The following is a 22,829-nucleotide window of genomic DNA, read 5'->3' as shown; positions in this document are numbered from 1 at the left end:
AGAAGCAGAACTGAATCTATCACCCCGGTCTCATGCAACCTGTCCGCAGCTCTTTCTGCTGTGTTCTTTCTGGAGATTTTTAGGCAAAATACTTTAAATATTGAATTAAAATTTAAAACCTCCCAAGAGTACTTAAAATGTCTACTAATGTTTAATGTGTGTGTTCCTATTTCAGGAGTACATCTTTTATGTAAATGGCAAATGCCCCAAATTCCTGTAGTTGAAACATATTCGGGCACCGTGGAGATGCTGGCATGAATCCACATTGCATGACTGTCTGCACTGCCCTGGCCTGTTAGGGTTCTGCTGAGTTGAGGGGCAGGCAAGGGAGAAGCCGTGGCTCTAAGGACTCCAGTGCTTTTCCCCAGGCACCCTTTGTACCCTCAGTGAATTCCTCAGGCAGCAAATGGCATCCAGAAGGCGTGTGTCTGAACAGTTGGCTTTATCCTAGGCCAGGGTCTCTCCACCTCCACTCAGTTGACATTTGGGACTCAGTAACTGTGTTAGTCTATTTTCACACTGCTGATAAAGACGTACTCGAGACTGGGTAATTTACAAAGAAAAAGAATTTATTGAACTCACAGCTCCACATGGCTGGGGAGGTCTCACAATCATGGTGGAAGGTGAAAGGCAAGTCTTACATGGCAGCAGGCAAGAGGGGAGAGCCAAGCAAAAAGGGAAACCTCTTATGCAACCATCAGATTTCGTGAGACTTATTCAATACCACAAGAACAATATGGGGGAAACTACCTCCATGATTCAATTATCTCCCACCGGGTTCCTCCCATAGGACATGGGAATTATGGGAGCTACAGCTCAAGATAAGATTTGGGAGGGGACACAGCCAAGCCGTATCAGTAATTCTCTCTTTGGGGGCTGTCCTGTGCACCACTGGCTGCTCAGTAGCATTCTCGGCCTTGACTCACAAGATGACACTATCATTCCCCACCCCAAGTTGGGACAACTAAAGATGTCTCTGGACATTGGCAAATGTCTCCTGGGGGTGCAAATTGCCCCCGGTTAGAATAAGTTTGAGACAGGTGTGCCTCATCTTTTCACCCACCACGCACAGGCAGATCTTCTCTTGCCCCATTTCTCTGAAATGCATTGTTTCTTCTCAAGAAAAATGCAAACGATGTCCAGAGAGTGCAGCCAGAATGGCTGTTGTTCTCTGAGCATGTGCTATGTGTGCACCAGGCACCGTGACATGCATTTTGCAGAGACTGTGTGATTTCATCACCACGATTGTCCTATGAATCAAGTGCTATCATCGTCCAACATCATAAACAAGGAAACAGTTTAGCAAAGCTAAAAGCTGGCCCACATTCCCCAGGATAGTTAAACAGTGGTGGCTCTTTGGGCTATACACTTGGCAGAGGCCTGAGACTTTGAAAAGGGGGATCTCGACCCTGTGACCCAGGCCCTCACTAGGATCGTCCTAAACATGCACATGGAAACTGTGTCCTTGAGCCTGTGTTGGTCACACAGATGGTAGCGAGTCCAGGCGTGCGCACACGTCTGTGCACGCATAAGAGACCGCATGAGGTCCGCAAACTGCTATTCTACCAGAAGAGTTTATGGAAGAGGCAGGCTGTCCTCAGCCATCCTCAGACAAATGAACCCCGGCAAATCCCAACCATATATGAGTGATTTAATGTCCTATCAAAACTCATTCAGATATTCAGACTAATATTGTTCCATATCAAATGTCACTGATATTGAGACTGTGGGATCTTAGCGGGCCCTGCATAAATGCAAACCACCAGGGAGCTTTTCTTGGGAAATCCAAGACTGAGAAACAGGAAGTGGGAAATGTTCTGAAATGTTCTATAGGAGTGGGTCCAGCTTTTAAAGCATTTAGCCCGCCTGAAACCAGCAGCCCTGAAGGCCTAAGATCTCAATGACAGACGCATGCAGAGGTATCCCTGGCACTTAGGGGTGAAAGCCCATCCCTCCAGGAGGAAGCTCTGGGAACGCTCCTCATCAGCCATCCCATCAGTGCAGGTCCGCAGCTCCCCACATTTCCCCCGAAGCCTGAGATACCTGTGCTTAGCCTACCTGTGAAGTCTGCCAGAACTATGATGTATATATAGCCAATGTCCTCGGACAAGAAGCCCAATAAGGCAGAATTTCCATATTCCTAATAAAGGAGACCATGCCCTGGAGCTGCTGCCTCCTGGAGAGACCCCAGGAAGTATCAGCTACAGAGGATTTAAAGCGTATTGCTGCCCTGCCAGATCTGATCACAGATATCAGCGGGGTCTCCTCCCAGGTTGCTGTGAGACCCTTGGAAGGACCAAAAGCCATCAGCCAGCAAATAGATTGTATTCCTTTTTGCCCAGAGGATTTTCCATCTGCATTACTTTCCAGCAGCATTACTTTTCTTCTTCACGTGCTGGGAACTGGGGGTGCAATCGAGGTTAGCGGCTCATACGCTGAACCAGATGGACAGCATTTAACTCTGACTCACTGATGACAGGCTGCCCTCCGGGTTGCTGGGGGTGGCCTTCCACTGCCCACTGCCTGCCATGCCTTGGGCATTTCGACCATGAAACAGGAGCAGAGTATTAGGAATAGAGAGGAAAATGTTCCCCTCTCCCTGGGGTGGGAGGAGGCTCCAGGAAGCACCATCAAGAAAGCCAAAGCTGCTTTTCTCCCAACTCCGAGGTTCCACCCTGTGCCTGGGGCTCCAGACATCCTTCCTGGGGTCCAAGGCCAAGGCACCAACAGCTTTCTTACCACATCGAGAGGAGGGCGTCTTGGAAGATCTGTCCAGAGAAAAGGATGCCAAAGAATGACCCTCCAACGGGAGAACTGAAGGCCCTCTGGTCCCTGGATTTGAGGATGGTCAGGGGTCTTCTGTTTATGCCTCCTCCCCTTGAGGCCTACCCCATATCCACATGAAGCATACAATTCCCTCTGCCTCCTCTGCACCACAGTCATAGGGTGGGGCTGAATTTTTTTTTTCAATATTAACTCTCCTCCCCTCAGGACACTCTGTGCCTCTTGATCCGGCCTCTGTTATCCCACCTGGCTCCAGGGAAGGACCCTGCAGTGGAAATCAAAGGAAAGAGATTCTGAGTCCAGATAACTGGGAATAAGCCAGTGAGTCTTCCAACCCTAGGCAGGACAAAGAGGGGATTTCTAGAAGAAACAGAGAGAACACAGTCACTGGAGCATTCTGGGACAGCAGGGCACGGTGCCCTGGGCCCTGGGGGAGATGAAAAATCCCCCCAAAGCAAAGGGTGCCACCTGGTGAGTTCGGGTTTGGTTCAGCATCACCCTCCCTCCCTACCTCCTCCACTGCAGGATGGAAGGAGGCAGCGGGGACAGCCCCCAGGCTGAAGAGGAGCAGAAAAACAGAAAAGGTCCAGGGCCAGTCTCATGGTCCAGCGAGGCAAAAACAGCAGCAAGAGCCGAATGAACCGGGGTGGCAGAGGAGCCCTGCAGTAGAACCGACAGGCAGTGGACCCCTCAGACATCCGTGTGGACAGACAGCCTGAAAGACCCCCACCCACCGCAGCACTGTCAGCCCCTGGGAACCTACTGAGAGTCTAGGGAAGGGCATGGGGAAGACCGCTAGATGGACTGCAATGGGGCCTCACAATAGCAATTCAGTTGAATGCCTTTTTAGTGTCCCATCTATTGCAAGGCGGAGCATGTGGACTGCAGTGTATGCCCCTCACCCCCCACTCACTTTGAATTCATTACTGGAAAAGTGTATTTCTGTCTGAACCTGAACCCCTAGAAGGCTCACAGCACACATGCAATCCATTTTTATTGTCAAGGAACACATATTTGGGTCAAGAACTTTCCCGATGTTATGTTTCCATCCTACCCTCTCTTCTTTTCCCTTCTTCTTGGTATCTTTGCCTATTTGTATGCTGTTATCCCACAATCTACGTTCCTATTATCTGACCAGAATCCCGCTGAAGTAAGACCAGGTGTATGTGCACCTGAGGATGTACAGTGTATCAAGGACATATTTCCGGTAAGTTACAGCCCTCATTTCAAAACTCCAGGCTGTGAAGCCCTTTGCAGGAAATAGGAGCCCCCGGTCTGTGGGCCACTGGGGACTGCAGGGCTGCCCACTGTGGGTCTGTGGGGTGTAGACATGCACAGGTGCTTCCTACCTGGTAGCAGGCCCCAAACTCACAGGTGGGACAAGCTTCTGGCTTGGGTCTGCCTTTGTGTTGGCAAACAGCTCTCTATGCAGAGAGGTCTTGGCAGAGGTGGAGGTGGTGAGGGCCGTGCTGGGAGCCCAGCCCCTCTCTGAGCCTCTGCCCAACTGTCTTGCCTGTTGGCATCTCCGGTCTCCACCGTGGCTGTGGCTCCAGGTCGAGTTAAGGGAGGGCACAGCAGGAACTAGCCTTTCTGAGAGCACCCTTTCTTTCCAGCCACTAGTAAGGGCAGGCACATGCTGGGGATTCGCTCAGTGTGTGCCCTCAAGAGGGTGGCTGATTGGTACAGTTTAAATGAAAACTCTGAATAGGAAATATCGCCCCTGGAGGTGTTTACCTTAGCAGAGGAGAGGCAAGGGGCCATGCCACAGGCACAGAGCACACAGGTGGTTCCGATGAGGACACCAGTCCCACACCCCGAAACTCTCCTGCCTGGACAGCAAGTGGCACCTTCTCTGTGCCAGCCTTCTCTCCATGACCATCTAGCTCACCCTAGCAATCATCCCCCCGCCACCAAACTTGTTATTGTCTGAAAATTAAAAAATGAAACCCACACAGTATGCGCAAAGGTTTTTCTTTTTATATCATTTCGAACAAGTCCGCCTGGTGGCTCGTGCTTCACGGCAGCACTCTTTTCCTAAACATGTTCATTCGATTGGCCTGTGTGTGCTGCATGTGTCTATGTATTACCACACATGCTACCCAAATGCCCAGACACACCTTTACACCTGAGACTGGATGCATTTTTAGGAAACAAAAAATCTTTATTTAAAAAAATAACTTACAAATTGAAATTTTTGAAATGCGATTGTTCATTGTGTGCACCGATTTGCAGCCCAGGACAGTTTTCTGTGTTTTTTCTAAAATGTAACTTTACAATACTATTAATGTCACAAACTGCACAACAGAGCAGTTTTCTTTCCATATCCCGTGCCGGTACAAAACACCACACACATATAAAACTATGGTAAATAAAACATTTCAGCCAAGACTGGCATATATTTATATATTTATATATACTTATATATATAAAATTTCAAAACAGCTAACAATTAGTGTCATCCTTAGTCCAAACTGAAGTCAAACTAACCTTAAACTACAACAATCCAAATATACGTCAGCGCTATGCCTCCCAAACAATATTTAAAATATATTTAACTTTCAAATACATTTATAAGGTACACCAAGAGTGAGAAAATAAAGTTTTACCATTTAAATACACATCAGCATATAAAAACGATGCAGGAAACACAGAAAGTCCTATCTTACAGAAGTCCAGGCAAGCCTGTCCTCAGCTGGCTCCCATGCACAGCACTGCCCACGACGCAGCTCTGCCTGTTGCAAACTGTCGGCACGCACAGCCAAACAACAGCCCCGTTGACAAAAGAAAGAGAGAACGGATGCACGGGGATGCGTGCCCGCCTCTGCACGCCACTCACGCATCAAGACCCGAAGCTACTTTGCTTTGCTCTAGAAAACCACAGGGCCTGTTCAAAAGCAAGCACACCAGTCCCAGCACCTCTGCAGGGCGGCTCACTTGGTGCTCTGCTCCAAGGCAGAGTACTCTGTTTCGGAGACTCTGGAGGCATCAATGAGCTTGGTGAGCCCCGTTTTGGCTGAGTACTTGAAGATGAAGGCCTTCATCAGCTCGTACCTGTAGTTACGATTGATGAAGCTGTAGAGGACAGGGTTGACGCAGCAGTGCACCAGGGACAGGCACTGCGTGACGTGCAGGGCCGTGAAGAGGGCGTACTCCAGCCGGCAGGTGAAGGGGATGTAGTGCAGGATGGAGAAGATATCCAGCAGCACCGCGACGTGGTAGGGCAGCCAGCAGACGAGGAAGACCACCACGTAGGAGAAGATGATCTTCCGGCTACTGTGCTTCTCCTGGTCGCCGGACGCTGAGATGGCTCTGGCCAGCAGGAAGTAGAAGACAGCGATGATGGAGAAGGGAATTGCGAAGCCCAAGACGACGGAGACCAGCTCCATGCCGATCAGCCACTCCTTGATGCTGTGCTCGGGGTAGAAGGACCGGCAATAGGTCTCATTGTTGGACGCAGATGTGATGGTCTTCAGGTAGTAGGTGTCGGGCAGGGACACGCAGAAGGCCAGCAGCCACACCAGGACACACACGACCCGGCGCACCATCTTCTTCCTACTGCTGGAGGTGTTGGTGAAGTAGGTGATGGAGAGGTAGCGGTCCACGCTCATGCACGTGAGGAAGAAGATGCTGCCAAAGAGGTTGATGGAGAAGATGAGGTGCGTGACCTTGCACGTGAGCTCGCCCATGGGCCACTGGTTGTGCTGCACGAGGCTGACCACCCAGACCGGGATGGTGAGGACGACCCACAGGTCGGCGATGGCCAGGTTCAAGATGTAGCAGTGTGTGTCGTAGCCTGTGGTCTTGGCCTGGATGTTCACCCAGACCACCACGGAGTTGGCAATCATGCCGATGACGAAGATGAAGATGTAGATGAAGGAGAGTGTGTAGAGGAGGACGCTTTTGTTGGGCATGTTGGGGCACATCACCGTGTCCACCACGATGCAGTCGCTGCTGTTGCACGGCCAGCTGATGTCCGAGAAGTTCCCCGGCTCCGAGTAGTCGAAGACATGCAGATCCATCGTGCTGAGGGAGCGGTCGAATGACCTACGAGAAAAGCAAAGGAAAAAGATGGAAGAGAAAAGTCACTTCATTAGGAAAAACTCAAGTTTCAGGCAAAATGCTTCTCCAGGACCCTGACAGGCTCAGCTGTTTCGGTTTAGTTCTGTAATGTCTTTGCAAAGAAGGGAGAAAATAAAACATCCAGAATAGGACTTCCAGAACAAAATAAAACATACCCCGAGTCTAAATCCGAGCAGACTCCAAGACAGAAACTGTGTTTGCTTTCTTCATTTTTTTATGGCTGTGTTCTCAAGACACCGTCAGCCTGGCCGTGCCCAGGGTGTGAAATCAACACAGTACGGGGCCAAAGAAACGTCAGGTGGCTGAGCCCCGGCCATGGAGATGATGGCCCGCTCACTTTCAGCAGGGGACAGTGGAGCTGTTTTATCTAAGTCCCCAAAGAATGGCAGGGTTGTCCACTCCTGGCACTGCTGCGTTACAAGTGTCCTGCTTTGGTGTCTTAATGAAAGCATTTCGAATCCTCCTCCAAATTCGCATTTAAAATGTGACTCAGCACTTTTTACCTTTCTGCTAAATTCACGTGCCAACCTGGGTGTCAGGCGGCCCCAGCGTGCAGTCATAAAGCCTCTGCAAACACAGTGAGCCTGGGCAGGGTGCCCCGCAGCTTATCTGCGCCCCAAACCTGAAGACTCTGAGCTGGCCGTGTGGTAGTTTTCAATGAAGGGCAGCCAACCAGCTGTCTCAAACTCTGGGTCAGCACCTATTTTTCCATTCCTTTATTTGTTCAACTGCTTCAAGAGCAAAGTGTGCAGAGACCCAAAGCACAAAGATCAGCACCTGCTGTGTTTCAGGAGGGCTGACGATTTTCCCAACCATTTCCCTGCTGACCTGAGGTGAGGCCAACGCTCCATCACCATTTAACTCCCAGCCAGAATTCAGCCACAGGGCACCACGGCCATCAGGCAGCGATTTCTCCAGATAGACTGACAGGCTGTCTACTGTCCGTCCATCCCTAGGAAGGCCCTGAAATCCCTCCAGGCCATGGTCCTGGGTCAACAATTAGCCCTGCCCAAACCCCACTGCACGATTGTGGGGGGGCAGGTAAAGTGTAAACATCAGCCCAAGGGTGCACTGTGGACAGTGACATTGTTGGCATGCGAAGCCACAGCTGAGAAGCCACCCGCTCCAAGATCAGACATTCCTGGGTTGGAACTCTGGCTCCTCTATTAATTAGCGTTTAACTTCAGAGTTAATCTGTCTGTGTCTGCCTCCCCAGGACAACAGCACCTGTCTCACAGAAGGTGAGAAGAAAGGGCCTAATTCAGAGCTTGGCCCTAACAGATGCTCAATAAAACGTCACCCCCTTCTCCCTCCCTAGCCAGGAAGAAAGAACCCTGGGGACTCTCCCGCCTAAGGGGAGCGGTTTTTCCCTTCTGCAAAAAGCAGAACCTTGTTTAACTTTGTGCCCCTTGAAAAGTGGCTCTTACTGGCTAAGTAATAAATATCTCCAGTGGAGGGAGACTCACAAGCCCACACAGAGCCTGGGCTGTTTGATGGGTTTCTCCTTTGGGACAACATGACAGAATCCCTGAAAAGTGAGAGATTTCACTGCCTCGGCTTGGTGGCCTCAACCCTTGAGGCAGAGGACCTCGCTTGGACCCTGCAGAGCGGGGGCTGCTGCAGGCTTCTGGGCATTTCCCTCTGCAAGATGTAAATGACCGTGGGGTCCCCTCCTGGTGACCCAACCTGGCTCAGTGTCCTCCACGGCCAACAGAGAGAGCTGGGCCTCCCATGACAGCCACATCACCTGCCCACTCTGAAAGCCCTTTGTGGAGGGAACTGCACTGCTCATGCAGCGGGAGGCCTGGCCATCCTCAGAGTCACCCGCTAGGAGGAATCAAGCCCTGTGACCATCGACTTATCACAAACCCTGATGCCCAAGCATGGGGGCATGCCCGTGGAGGTGAGCAAGGTCAAGGTCAGGACAGAAACCCAAAGCAGGAGGCTCAGCACACCTGTCCTAAGACGCAGCTCTAGAACTCCAAAAGGACTTAGCCCCAGCAGGCAGCCGAGGACACCCTGACCTGCCAGACTGCCCCCAGGGTGGACAGCCAGCCCCAGGCTGTGCCTTGAAGCTACTACTGTTGCCACCTTCCCTTGGCCACCAAATGACCCAGAGCCGACGCTCCACTCTCCACCCTGTGATTCCAGGAGACAAGAATTTCACCTTCGCTCTCCCGCATGGCTCTACTGCAATGACCCTTGTTCCTTTTTCCCATTTCCTTAAAATGAAACTCATTTGCATCGTCGCTTGGTTCATAAACCATTTTCACCCTGTGATCTCATTGGAGTCCTGGGGGAGCAGAGGAGCTTGAATGGAGGATGGTCTCACAGCTGGACAGCAGCAGGGACAGCAGCTGGGTCCAGAGCGCAGCTCAGCTGGTGCCTGGCGTGGGCTCCCCGCTCTGTCCCCGCTGGCACAGCCACCAGCCTCAGCAGAAACTGCCATAAATCCTGGGGTTTGGGCCATTCACAAGAGCCGCACAGAAAGAAATGACCCTCAGTCTTTGTTTGCCTGAACTTGGATCCCAAACCCACCCACCTCTCTCCCCGGCCTTGGAGACATTCCTGTGGCTCGGAGACATGGCAGGGGCCGGATGGCCAGGCACATGGCCACTGCTCGGGACAGACAGGCCCCTGCAGGACGCCGGGTCGCTCAGTGAGAAGACACCTGGTTCTCACACCTCAAGTGTGTCCTTCCTTCCAGGTCCTCCTCCACTCTTAGCACAAAACAGACACTCACCCACCTTGAGCTACCAGCCTTTGGTATTCTCAGAGCCCAGAGTGGGGCCGAGAGGTAGAGAAGGGCTCAGGGACCCCCATCCAGCCCTTACGTTTCTACCTCTGCCCTCTTGGGAGAAGAAAATTTGACTTAGGGACCATTGGTCCTCCGTGTCAGAAACTATTTCTGAGACAGGCACTTCCCTGCTCGGCTGTCCTTGCCTCTGTCCTCACCTCTCCCCTCCCGGGTGGTACAGTGGGAAACTTCCAACAAGGGCATGGCTGTTGCTACCCAAGGTCTGAATGAGAAAGCAGAGGCTGGAGCTCCTCACTGCCCCACCAATCACCGCTCCCCGATCATCAGTCTCTGACGACTGATCCTCAATCATTAACCACCAGTCCGCCCAAAGAACAGCACCCCACATGGAGACCAGCCAGGAAAAGAAACTGGAGGCCCACGCCCTGATCACCTGCTTTCCTCTAGGGGCCTGGACGGCCTCTCCCTTCCCACCACAAAAGGCTCCACGGGCCAGAGAAAGGAAGGAAAGTACAGAGATGAGAAAGTCTAAGCAGACAGTGCAGTCATCAGGTCCTCTGCAAATTTAAATGGAAGCTGAAGATAACAACAACAAAAAAAAATGTCATACAATAGCTCAGCCTTTTGTCATTTCGGCATGTTTCATGCATTAGGTTTCAGAAACAAACAAGGGCTATTTCCAGAAAACAGATTATTATGTGACAACGACAATCCCCTTATTCAAAACAGGGAACTGCCACGTAACATGGAATGCGGTCTTTGACAAAGGCTCCGGCCACCCCAGCCTGCATGCAGGACATCTAGGGTGGGCAGGGCCCACATTCACGGAGCACCATTCACTGCTGGTATGTGTCCGCCATTGGAGCAAAGAATCTTCCTAAATTACCTGCTTAGATCTTAACAAGTGACTCTCTCAGAATGCCTGATAGGAACAAAAGCTTTGTAGGGCAAACTATGAAATGTGTACCCCGGGCCCCTGGTTCCCAAAGGCCTGGTGACAAAGCTCTCTGCAAATCTGAAAGTGCAGAGTGGGAGGGAGGCCTCTAATGAACCCCCGGAGGGCCCTGCACAGGAATCACAGCTCCCCTCAAGCAAAAGCAGGGGATTACCTCATCCCATACAGAAAGAGCTGACTGCATTCCGCACAAATCTCGATGGGCCAGCCCTTGGGTCCTTGTCTACATTCTTAATGCCTCTCAGCTTGTGCCCAGGTCTGTTTATGCTGGGAAGCTGGGACGCAGATAACCACAGGGCCTGAAGGAGACATCCTCATTCCACTGAGACCAGTCACCCTCTGCTGGAATCAACCAGCAATTCCATTCCAGCTTGAGGCCAGGGTCTAAGAAGCATGTCTGGGTGTGAATCGAACCTGCCCATTGCCTGCGTGTCTATGGCCTCAATGCCCACATCAGGGCGGGCAGGGGAATGAGACTCACTTCTGACTTAGGTTTTAAGGTTTCTGCATAAAAGATTCCAGGTGGTGGAAGAAAGGAGGCGGGGGCACAGAACAGAAGATGTTTCTTTCCGGTTCGATGATGATGATACAAATCGATGTTTCTTAAAGCAGTATTTATTTACTAGCAAACAGTGGAGATGACGTAAATGCCTCTCAATAGAGGCATGACTCCGTAAAGCCTCGTGTCTCTCCTGTCTGGAATATAATACAGCTGTGAGGGGGGGCCTCCCTTCATCCACAGGGAGAGTTATAACATGCCGTTCAGTGAAAGACAACGTGCAGACACACACACACCGCACAATCCCAGCTGTGCAGAAGGAAACACAAAAATTACATTTGTGTATTTCTGTATGTAAATACATGTGCACAAAGGCACAGAAAAAGACCTGCGGTAAGTATAAAACTCGGGGCCGGGAGGGAAGGAGGAGGGAACGAAAGGAGGCTTGTAGTTTTGACTCTGTAAACTTCTGTGTGATTTGAAATTTGACATCAAGAACTATGTAAATTTTAATAGAGGGAGGAACGGTCCACAGAACAATCAAGGTTCCTGTTCCATTTCCTGGACCACGGAGACCCAAGGGAGAAGGAAAAGCCGTGAACGTCCGTTTTCATTCCCTTTATCCCAGCGCTTGCTCTGTTTTATCTCATGTATTCCTTCACACAGGGGTCCCCTTTGCAGTGGCCTTGTTGCATGGTGCAGTGACGGAAAGAGAGCTCTTCTGTGGCTGGCAGTGGGCAAGCATCTGTCTAGCCCTCCATCCTTGCTAGCCTGTGGCCTGCAAAGGGACTCCGTGTCACTCACAGCCGAGATGGTACTAGGGCTCCTCTTGTCAATTGCAGGACTTTTCCAGGAGATGTACCTCACTTTTCTGAGATGTTTTATTCATCAACCAAGTATCCTTGACAACGACTGTGTTGCAGCAAGCAGCCAGGGGTATTTAGCTGCATCCAAACGGTCTGCCTGGGCTCACTCTACAAGCTGGGGGTGAAGCCAGAATTAGAGGTACTCAGGTTTACAGCCTCCGTGGATGGTGGCTGAGTATGCAATCAGCACGTCCTCACGCTGGTTAGTTCCTTCCAGCGAACGCCATGTGTTCAGGCACCCCGCCAGTGTTCCCCAAACTGCCTTCCGCATGTTTGCAGTCTCCAACCACAGACTCTTCCCAACCGATGTCCTCTGCCCTTCTGACGCTCCCACATTCTCCTGGCCCAACACTGCACATCTCTACTATGGGATATCTTTTGTACCATCGAGTTGTTCAGGTTTCTTCCCCCTCTGCCTCTTCCTGCCAAGCTCCATACCCCCCACCAAGTCTTCTGTAACTTTGTATAGATACAGCTATACAGCTATCCAGCTACAGCACATAGTAGGTGCTCAGTGAACCAGCAGTTAATCATGCCCCTCTGAGACCAGCAACTGTGGCCAGCAGCGGACACAGGCATCCAGGAGAGATTTTTCTGAAATCGCCACCGAGCTGGTGTTGGCGGAGAGCCTTTTGTTCGAGGGGGCACTGCTCTGGGGAGCGTGAGGATGACAATCCAGAAACATCTCCCCTCAACCCCCGAGACCCCTCCAGCTAATTGGGAAGCACCCAGGCCCATCACATCCAAGACTTGAGCACGGTGGCGCCTGCCCCTTTGGCAGGAAGATGAGGGATTTCCACTCTGGGGGGTTATGGGAGCCTTCAAGGAGGTAGGGGCAATCAAGGATGTTCCAGGAAGGCAGCCGTGGATGGAGTTACCCAGCCTGGCTGAGGCAAGGACTCTCCACAAAGGGCAGATGGAGGTAAGATTGGGCCTTGAAGGGTGGGCAAGAAAGTGTGGTGTGGGCTTGTCCATGCAGGAGTCTGGAAGGTCTAGAGCAAGGCCAGGCTCTGGGGCAGAAGAGGCTTTGAGAATGGAGGTGATAGGAACCCCACAGACTTTGCAGTGGGGAGCAGTCCAGGCTGCAGCACGCACGTCATCCTCTACAGTGGTACAGATAAGGTAACTCAGGCCAGGCCTGGGTGCCAGCTCCAAAACGAGGGGCCCTCTGGACCTCTGCGCCCTGTAGGACCTCTGCCTCCTTCACTGGCTTTCTGCCGTATGAGACCTGTGTCCCATAAGGGAATTTCATGAAGAAACTCAGTATTGTCCCAGACAAGAACTGGGACAGTGGCTCTCACTGTTTGCACACCTGGAAACTGGGGCCAGGCAAGCTGAAGAGATTGGATTATCACGGGTTTATGGCTAAGAATAGAGTTCTCTCCCCCTTCCAACATCTCCAGAGAATCTCCAGTGGGAATCATGGTGCGAAAGCTCACGCTCTAGTCTCTTTGAGCAGACACCACCTCTTCCACCAGGCCAGCCCCCGCTTACGCTGAGCATTCAATTTAGATCAGGAGAATCCACACAACCCCTGAAGAACCATTAGGCAACTGCACATCATTAAGTGTGTGTGTGTGTGTGTGTGTGTCTGTGTGTCTGTGTGTTTTTAACCAATGCTACATTGAATCTACGGGGAAGCCAAACAAGCAACCTAGGGGAGAAGGCCAGGGAAGCTTCAGCCCAGGCTGACTCTCTCTGACTCTCTGCTAGGGCTAATAGCAGAATGGGGGGCTGTCTGTCCCCTTTGCTGCCAGCAAATGGAAAACAGTCTCAACTACACATTCACCAGTGACCATGAGTGATCGTATTTCATGGAAGTACATACCTGCTTTGAATTACTTGAGAACTCAAAAAATAATAACTGCAGAAGACTCTATACCCTGATTCAGATACAGGCCGCCTCTTCTCAGGGTCCTTAGACATACTTCACACGAACACATGGGACATCCTCTTCCACTTTAAGGATTTGGTGGATCAAATAAATCCCACGTCCAGAAACCTGAACTGGTCTATTGTGCTCAGCTGCCCGACAGGGAAGCAAAGCTGAACCCACAAGAGCAGGTCCAGAGATTCCCAAATAACAAAGGCTGCCGTCTGGCCTGGCCCAGTGTAATCAGAGCCCTGATTCCCACCCGGCTTAGGATGAGGACAAGGCAGTGGGAGGTCAGCCAGGCTAGGAGAGCCTCCTTACCCCCGCCCTCAGCCAGACACAATGGGGTTCCCAGGAGGACTCTGTAACCTTAGGCTCTGCATATACAATTGAGGGAGGACAGCCACATATCTGCCATAGTAGGAAAAGCAGAAGATGCTTGTTATCTGGCTGACCCAGCCTTCACAACGCAAAGTTCCCCACGCTGCCCTGGCCTCGTTATCTGCCCCTTTGCCAGCAGTGGTTCAAGGCCACCTGAGATAGTCTCAGCCCCCCCTCCACTCTTTCATTGCCTGGAGCAAAACACAGTCTGCTTCCAAAACTACTTGTGGCTCTTTAAAATTATCACCATAAAATTATGCATTTCCCTGATCACTTTAATACCAAAGCAATAATTTTTTTAATCCAAATTAGTAGATAAAAGCATCAACTATTCCCTGCAGGAAACCATCAAGTATTCAAAATCAGGGACACCCCCTCCACCCCTTTCTGTCATGATCTGTCTATTTCTGGCTTGCTTGCTTTCCTTTTAATAGAAAATATGTGTCCTAGGGCTATGTCTGTTCTTTCCTGGACTTTAATAACACTTGACATCACACAATCTTTAGTTTCTTTCTAACTTATACCCACACACGTGCAATCCAACTGAAGGCATCTGAGTACTGTTCTCGCTCCTAAGAGTAAAACCAAGTTCCTTGGTTGCCTGGTTTAAAGGTGCAGATGCCTCCTGGCCCCAAATTCCATTCATGTTCTACAAAATCACTGAAAAAAATCCAAAGGTCTGAAACCTTTGAGGTCTTTTTCTTTCCCCGCAGTTGTTCTTAAGGTTTATAAAGTGACTGCCCTTCAGCCTCAGGTTTGAGTAACTTCAACCAATATCCTTCAGGTCAACTTGAAAACAGGAGCTCTCTCCCTAAAATGATCACACAAAAAGCCACTGTTCCTGACTAAGTAGGGTTTTTTGTTTGGGGTTTTTTGTTTTTTGTTTTTTCATTCAGAAAGCCTATCCTTGGCCTGTTCTGGGCCTGATTAGAAATCATAATACCTTCTCAACTCCTCAACAACTTGCTGTTAATACGGGGGAAACACACCCCAGAGTCCAGCCTCTGTGTCGCACAAGCATGCTGCCTTGGTGACACTTTATGGAGCTTTTTTAAAACTACAACTGCAGCACATGCCCCCTAAAAGTTAAAAAAAAAACAAAAAGCTGATGGGCAGCAAACCACAGCCAATTCTCCATTTTCCTTTGCTTTTCCACCCCCATCCTGGGCAGCTCTCCCCCTCCCCCCAATCTCCTGGAGGTTGTGGCATTAAGCTCTGCAGTTGTGTGCACATTCAAGTGTTTATGGCAGAGACTGGAGAAAAAAGAGCAAATTGTTTTCAAGCTAGAGCTCCCATGTGCAACTTTGCTTTAGAAAAAGGCTTTCCATCTGGGGAAAGCTCATATTCTGATGAAAGAAAGACAGGCAGTTTATCCATTTAAAATCTATGGAAAGTTAAAACACAGAAATCAGCAGCCTCCACTTTCTTTGCTAGGCGTGCCTCTCTGACGTCCACAATTTTCCTGGAATAAATAAAGTGACACAAAGGCAGCATCTGCCTTTAAAAAGAAAAGGGAAAAGTTTCCACATTGAGACTTTTCAGACCGAAGTTTCAGGGGATGTCACTGTACCAAATATCTTCAAAGGGCTGTAAACCATTTAAGGAGGCTCTCTCCCACTTTTGAAAAACTAAGTAATCTTGTTGTGAGCAAAAGGAAAGAAAGAAAGAAAGAGGAAGAGAGAAAGAGAGACAGCCAGTCTGACTTTTACAACTTCTCATTCTCTCTGGAAGTTACAAGTCCTGGCTAAGCATCCATCCCTGACCTCACTCCGAAGTTCTAACTCTCAGTCACTCCTTCAGCCTTTGCACATCCCAACAAAATGGAACAAAATCCACATTTTACCTGAAGAGTATATTTAAATTGCAAAACAGTAGACTTGCGTGTGTGCTTTTCTTTCCCCCAATTGAAGTTGGACTTAACACCTTCTAAGAGAATACTCAAATTAGATCACCATGCATGCTGTGAACAGAGGAGAGACCGGGCCATATTTAACATTCATGTTTGTAGCTTCCGGACTTACAGGCTCTGGTAAATCCCCCAAAGTACTGAATTCAAATGTATCTTGGACTCACAATGATTCTCAGCAGTTTTCTGCTTCATTTAAGGATGCCTCTTAATAAAGTGTTCATCGTTCTGGAATTACGTATTTACTGCCAAATTCATCTGTTTCCAAACTAATATACTGGAAGCAAAACAGGTAAACTGTGGTGCCAAGCTAATCCCCGTGCCAAATTGGGGAGGCAGAATGGATACTCTGTTCTTGCGAAGTTCCCCTGCTTACTGGAGCTTAAATAGCCACACAGCAAATAAACACCAGATTCCTAACACACACGGAAATTTCCTTCTGCAAGTGACTTAAGAATACTGCCCCTTGCTTTCTGAAGCGAAAGGGGAAGCCCTCCGAATTAACAGAAGCACTTTGCAATGGAGCTACGTGTCTGGGTTTTCAGAAATCAGACCCACAGACTCAAAAGCACCCATCTACGCGATTTTTAAAAAGCCCTTTGAAAAAGACCACTTGGCTTAAGAGCAGAAGCCATGCCTTCTTCCCAAGGCTGCTGCCCTAGCGCCGCTTCCTTACCTCGGGGCTGGCTGGGCTGGCTGGGCTGGCTGGGCTCGCTTGCCTTCCTGCCTGCGCTGTGCGCTGGCTCCCTTAGCGCTGAGCAGTTTGCAAAGACTGTGAGTTCTGCGGGCTGCAGACTTGCGTTATATACACTGCAGGAAGGCGCCTCTGGCCTCTAGATGGCAGCTTTGCAACCCACATCTCTCTCCGTGCCACCCCCATCCCACAGGCAGGCGTGCGCGCACGCACACACGCACACACACACACACACGCACACACACCTCTTGTAAACCTCACTAGTCTGTTGTTTCCTGCACAAGCGCACTCTTGGGAAACCCCAGCCTTCCTTCATTTGCAAAATCTGATGAAGTCACAAAGTCCAAACCCCATGGGGGAAAACGTCAGCCCAAGAAGAACTGCAAAGAAACCCTAGTGCTTTGCAAAATCATCAAATATTTATCTGGTCTCAGGTATATCTTGAATAATCCCATTAACACCAGGAATTCCTCTAAATGCCTCTTCGTTCTAGGGAGGACTTTGTTCCCAAGACAAACTACTCTGAACTTCTGAACTTCAGTGTTGATTTACTAAGCCTGGGATTTCTGTGTTAATTCCTCCAAAACAGAAGTAACAGTTTGGGTATGATCAACGAATCGATCACACCGTATATCCCCAAAGTGGGGGAAAGAGTCTTTATAATAGATTATACTTGAATACTTTTATTTGTAAAGGACTTTAGCTACAAAATCCTTGAGGCTGTAATCAAGATAGTATTCTACAGTGTCTGCCCCGTGCCAGACACACATTAGGAAGATAATAAATGCCTTTCGCTGACATCTTTTTCTGAGATGAGTCTGGCAAACATTTTACTACAACTGTTGAAATGTACATTCTTATTTGGAAGTGTATTGCTAAAGTTCCCTCCATGGGGCCCTCCATGGGGGAATTCAACCTAAAAATGTGATCTAGGCGATACTCATCTCTAATGCGCCATTTACGAAAATCACCCATAAGGCAGGGACCCAAAGGCCACCCGCCAACCCGTCCTCACATGCAACGCTCTGGCTTTTGTATTGCTTTCTGATCTCCTGGAGTTCCTTACGAGCGGCTCAAGTGGCCTATGTGAATGCGCCAGCTGCATTCACGCTTTCTCCAGAGCTAAAACTTTTTGAGATTCTTTTTATACTTCCACTAAAAATAACAGCAGCCGCTGAGTCCCAAGGCTGAATCTGGGGGACTGGGAGGTCAAAGCCTGACGTGGCTAGAGAGTCTTTGTGGAGAAAGCCCTTTACAAAAGAAATATTTTGTTTAGATAAAAGCCGCACATTTTTTCTCCTGAACTGCTGCCCGGCGGGAGGCGAAGCGCACACCTGCTCTCCCGGGGCCTGCGGAGGGGTAGCCCTGGGCCCGGCCCTTCCCAGCCCCAGCGCAGCGTCCCGCCACTGCCTCTGTAGGGCGGCGCAATCACTCTCTGTGTCACCTCGGCACCAAGCACATCTCCAGGCTCCCCAGAGATGCTGGAAAGGAAAATTGCGAGCGGCTGCGTCTACCCACACCCAAGACCCAGGCGGGACCTCGACCCTCCACAGCACACGTGTCCTGGCTTTTTTTGACCTGTTTTCTTCGTGTGGGGGACCCTGTGTCTGAGCCTGCTGGAAATCTACGGGGATCCCCTGAGCACTGCAGCTCTGTTTCCGCCCCCTGCGGCTGCGGCTGTGACTCGGGGCCTGTCCTTCAGGGAACGCGCCCCGCTTGCGCGCACGCTGGAAACTCAGAAACGCTCTGAGCTGAGTGTGCGCTCGCTGGAAGAAAGGCCGTATGAACGGGGGCCTCGGACAGGATGCAGTTGCTAACGTGGAGGGAAGGAAAACGCAACGCAGTTGTTTTTGTTTTTTTGTTTTTTTTTTTTTAAGTAGAATCCACTTCGTGCGTCCGGGGACAGAATCCACGAGGCCGCCTTGCAGCAGCCTGCGCCTGCCCAGCCAGGCCCGGCCCCGCGCCCACCCACAGCCCCGCACCCACACACGGCCCCGCGCCCAGCCGCACACCCATCCCCGCACCCACATACGGCCCGCACCCAGCCCGCACCCACACACGGCCCAGGGCCCGCCTCCACCCCCGGCCCGCACCCAGGCGGGTCCCGCACTCACCCACGACCCACACCCAGCCCCGCACCCACACACGCCCCGCACCCACACACGCCCCGCACCCACACACGCCCCGTACCCACACACGGCCCCGCACCCACCCACGGCCCTGCGCCCACATACGGTCCGCACCCAGCCCGCACCCACACATGGCCCAGGGCCCGCGTCCACCCCCGGCCCGCACCCAGGCGGGTCCCGCACTCACCCACTGCCCGCACCCAGCCCCGCACCCACACACGGCCCCGCGCCCAGACCTGTTCCGCACTCGCGCCTGCGAGGATTCTGGCCCCGGGGTCACCGCCCTCGCCCTCCGACGTCCCCTAGTTCCTCCGGGCTGGGCGGCACGAGGCTTCCACGGGGAGGGGCGGACCCAGCGCCGGCGGGGGATAGGGGTGGGTCGGGAACCCTGGTCAGGCTCACAGCCTGGAGTGGGGGCTGGGTGCTTGCGGCCTGAACTTTGCAGTCTCCTTGGGCCTCCACCCTGTCCCAGAAAACAGTCCTGGGGGAAAACGAGAGGGTAAGCAAGCAGGGCTTTTTAAGAAAACAAGATTCCATTGCCCTAGGACCTAAAAGGTCTCTTGGAAAGTTTTGAAGCGTGCCCCTGCTTTTGAAAGATTGTTTGCAGCCTAAGGGCAGAAGAACTCCACCTCCCTCCTCTGGGGGTCCCGGCTGCGTCCGAGAATTAAATTGACACAAGATACAGGAATAGGAAAAGCATACTGCAAGTTTCAGGCCGCGTGGGAGCCCTCATAAAGAAATGCAGACCCGAGCAAGACGCTAGCATGCACCACTTAAATACTGGATGGAACAAAGAAGAATAAACTTTGAAAACGTGACTAAAAAGAGTGACTCTAACGAGGCTTGTGCAGCTCCTGACCTAAGGAGAAGGATGCTGTTTTCCCTTCCCGTATGGGGAGAGTCTCGCACAGGGTCAGAGTGATCTTGCATCTGCTGGTTTTCAAGTGCCTTTCACTTAAATAGGGACCAACCCAGAATGCATATTTCATCCTTTTCAGTAAGGTCCTATATAATGGTTTCTTTGGGTAAGAATGTGTTTGCTGACACCTAATAGAAAACTCAGGGAAGGCAGGAACAGGACGCTGTCCCTACAGCTGTCCCAGCTGACCCAGAACTCAAAGTTCCTGGATGTTTTGCTGCCCCTGAGTACTTAGTGGAAAGGGGTCAGGAAAGGGTTTTCAGCTAAGCTCCTCCCTCCTTCCCTGTCTATAATCTGCACCTGGGGTGGTATGCCCCATGGAACAGGCTGTCAGCTTTGTTCATTCTGGGATCTGATTTGCCTGTAGGTGTGACACCACCAGGAATGAAACTGCATCTAACTTAAAAGTACGGGGATCCTGGCAGGCCAGAGTGACATCAGGCAGGGGTCTCTGCTCTGGGAGCTCTGTTAGAGTGGAGATTGCAGTTACAGTGACTGTGATATGATCCCAGAGGGGCTCAGCTGCGCCACGGGCCTAAGGACAAGTGGAGTTATGAACCTGGGAAGAATCTTCATCATTTAGTAGCTGGGCATGGCAGGAGTCATTTCAGCTGAGACTGGACATTCTCCTAAAATAACTGTGATGCCAAGCCCCTTCTATGGGGCAAGGGCCTACAAGCAAAAACAGCCCTCCCCCCTCAAGAGAATTGGGTTCCTCTGTCCAGACAACCTGGCTTGGAACCCTGATATATACATACTGGAGGGGTGGGAAAAGTCTACCTCCATCCTCTCAGGGTCCCGGCTGGGTCCAAGAATTTAATCCCCATAAGATAGATTAACAGGAGAAAAACTTAATACAAGTTTCCCAAAGCATAGGAGCCCTCATAAAGAAATGAAGACCCTAAAGAAGTAGCTAAAGTCAGTGACTTATATAGTGGATTGGACAAAGAAGAGTTAGTTGCAAAGAAGCCACCAAATTATATGGAGGGGCTTAAAAGATAAGAGTTATTTTTAACAAGATCTGTACAGAATTCTCCCGGTTTCGACTGTGACTATGAAAATGTTGCATTGTCTAGGAAAGGCATCTTTCACATGGGAATTTCGTTCTCTGCTTTTAAGAAACAGCAAGAAGATCAAAGTGATCTTGTTGCACCTGCTGATTTCCAAGTGCTGAACTTAGTCAAGATGCCAGAATAGTGTATTTTAACCCCTTCAACACCACGTCTCCTCAGACAACTTAGCCTCTTTGAGTGTTAGGTTCCTATCTTTAATAATTATAATAGAACCTTCTAGTCTAGCTGGGTGCTTGTCAGAATTAAATGAGTGGGTGCACATGATTGGTACCTAGAATGGCTATTTCTCTACCTCCTCTCTCCTCTGTCCCCAGCCAAATTCCAATGATAGCATACATTTTTTAAAGGAATGCGACGGATGTTTATCCCAAGGCTTGGCAACATTTTTTTGGAACTCTCTGATGAAGTTTAGAAAGATTTAATAGTCATAGGTAAATCAGAGTGTTTACTGTTTTTCCATCCTTCCGTTAAGCCTGTGGCCTGTCTTCTTTCACCTTCACAGCAGCCATAAAGCTGGTACTGTCTTTGTCCCACTTTTGGAATTGAGGAAACTGAGGCTCAGAGAGAGCAGGTAACCTGCCCAAGGGTGGCTGTGACTGAATGGCAGTGACATTTGAAGCTGAGTGTGCCCCACTTCATGGCACACATTCTTACCTAGTACCACAGAAAAAAATATTTTCTTAAAAAGAAAAACAATTGTAAAAACCTAGAGCAGGTGGTGTTAAGTCCTTAGACTAAAGACTTTTTTAAGTCTTAAAAACAGACCCTAAAGTAGGAGTTCAGGGACACTTGATTTTTCAAGAAAGTGCTTTCAGAAAAAGCTAGGAAGGAAAGGAGAAAGGGACAACCCAGGGTATGATTTCTGGCTAAATCTCAGCCTCAGTGTGATCCCTATGGTTCTCTAAGTCCGAATGATACCCTGAGTTTGCCGCTGTTACAAGAAAGAAGGTCTTGACTGAGTCATCCAGGTTCTTAGCACATTGGACATAAAATTGAGCAAATGCACAAACAAAGCAACAACAGAATGAAGCAACGAAAGCACAAATTAATTGAGCAAAAGTACACTCCGCAGAGTGGGAGCAGGATTGAGCAGGCAGCTCAAGAGCCCCAGTTGCAATGTTCTTTAAGGTTTTTATTAAACTAGAAGAATTTGGGAAACCCCTAGGTACCCTTTAGAGGCCTCCAATAGAGGTGAGGCCTCCCACTGGTTACACCTTATACTAATGAAGAATTGGCCTGTGACCAGTCAAGCTGAAGTGAAGGCTTGGCCTCCAACCAATCGGAGGCATTTTCCATGTGTGATGGAAGGGAGAGGGGGTTTGTAGAGGGAGGGGCCTCTGCCCCCCCCCCCCCCATCACATGGGCATGGGGAGGTGGAGTTTTCCTTTTGGTCCAATTCCAAGAAGTCAGTGGCAGGTGGGCCTTAGGCTTCCTGTCTCCAGACCCTATTCTCCTGCCTCACCCCAGTTGCGGTCACAGGGGCTGGGGTTTCATACCCCCACATCCTCCAACTACTGGGTCAGGGCTGCTGTGTGCAGGAGGGAGAGTGCAGCCCCTCAGATACTTCCTGATCCCAGCCTGTGTGGGCACAGCAGCTGCAGTAACCCAGCTACAGACAGTCTCTAAGTGTTTCAGTCGCAAGCCTGGTCAGTTAACCCACATTAGCAGTGGAGAAGGGGCACATCAGAACCTAAGGGGTCCCAGCATCTGGGAGCAGCACCACCAGAATCCACTGCACTAGGTGTCTATGGTGTCTATCACGTCAATTTTGACCAAAGCAGGAGAGTACTCTCTAATTAATCCTCAGACCACTCTGCTTCTACCACAAGGCCTTTGCACCTGACATTCCTGCTTCCTGGAATTCTCTTCCCAGTGACTGTATGGCTGCCTCCTTCTCATTATTATTATTATT

At 50.3% G+C, this 22,829-nt stretch overlaps 1 protein-coding gene across 2 annotated transcripts; it reads right to left on the bottom strand.

Annotated features, from left to right (window-relative positions):
* Nucleotides 1-4,920: 4,920 nt before the first annotated feature.
* Nucleotides 4,921-19,237, bottom strand: ACKR3 (atypical chemokine receptor 3). Of its 2 annotated transcripts, none has more exons than XM_017537740.2 (2): nt 19,162-19,237; nt 4,921-6,828 (listed from the first exon to the last, which is right to left on the bottom strand). In XM_017537740.2, exon 2 carries the CDS (start codon nt 6,801-6,803, stop codon nt 5,715-5,717), a length of 1,089 nt encoding a protein of 362 aa, XP_017393229.1. In that variant the 5' UTR covers nt 6,804-6,828; nt 19,162-19,237; the 3' UTR covers nt 4,921-5,714. The 2 variants fall into 2 exon arrangements, with proteins under 2 accessions (XP_017393229.1, XP_017393227.1); XM_017537738.2 differs by lacking the exon at nt 19,162-19,237 and adding an exon at nt 16,779-16,961.
* Nucleotides 19,238-22,829: the final 3,592 nt, after the last annotated feature.

This window comes from Cebus imitator, unplaced genomic scaffold (genome assembly GCF_001604975.1).
Source record: "Cebus imitator isolate Cc_AM_T3 unplaced genomic scaffold, Cebus_imitator-1.0 Scaffold106, whole genome shotgun sequence".
Lineage (NCBI taxonomy): Eukaryota > Metazoa > Chordata > Mammalia > Primates > Cebidae > Cebus > Cebus imitator.
The sequence above is the reverse complement of the archived record's forward strand: the minus strand, read 5'-3'. Positions and strand labels throughout refer to the sequence as shown.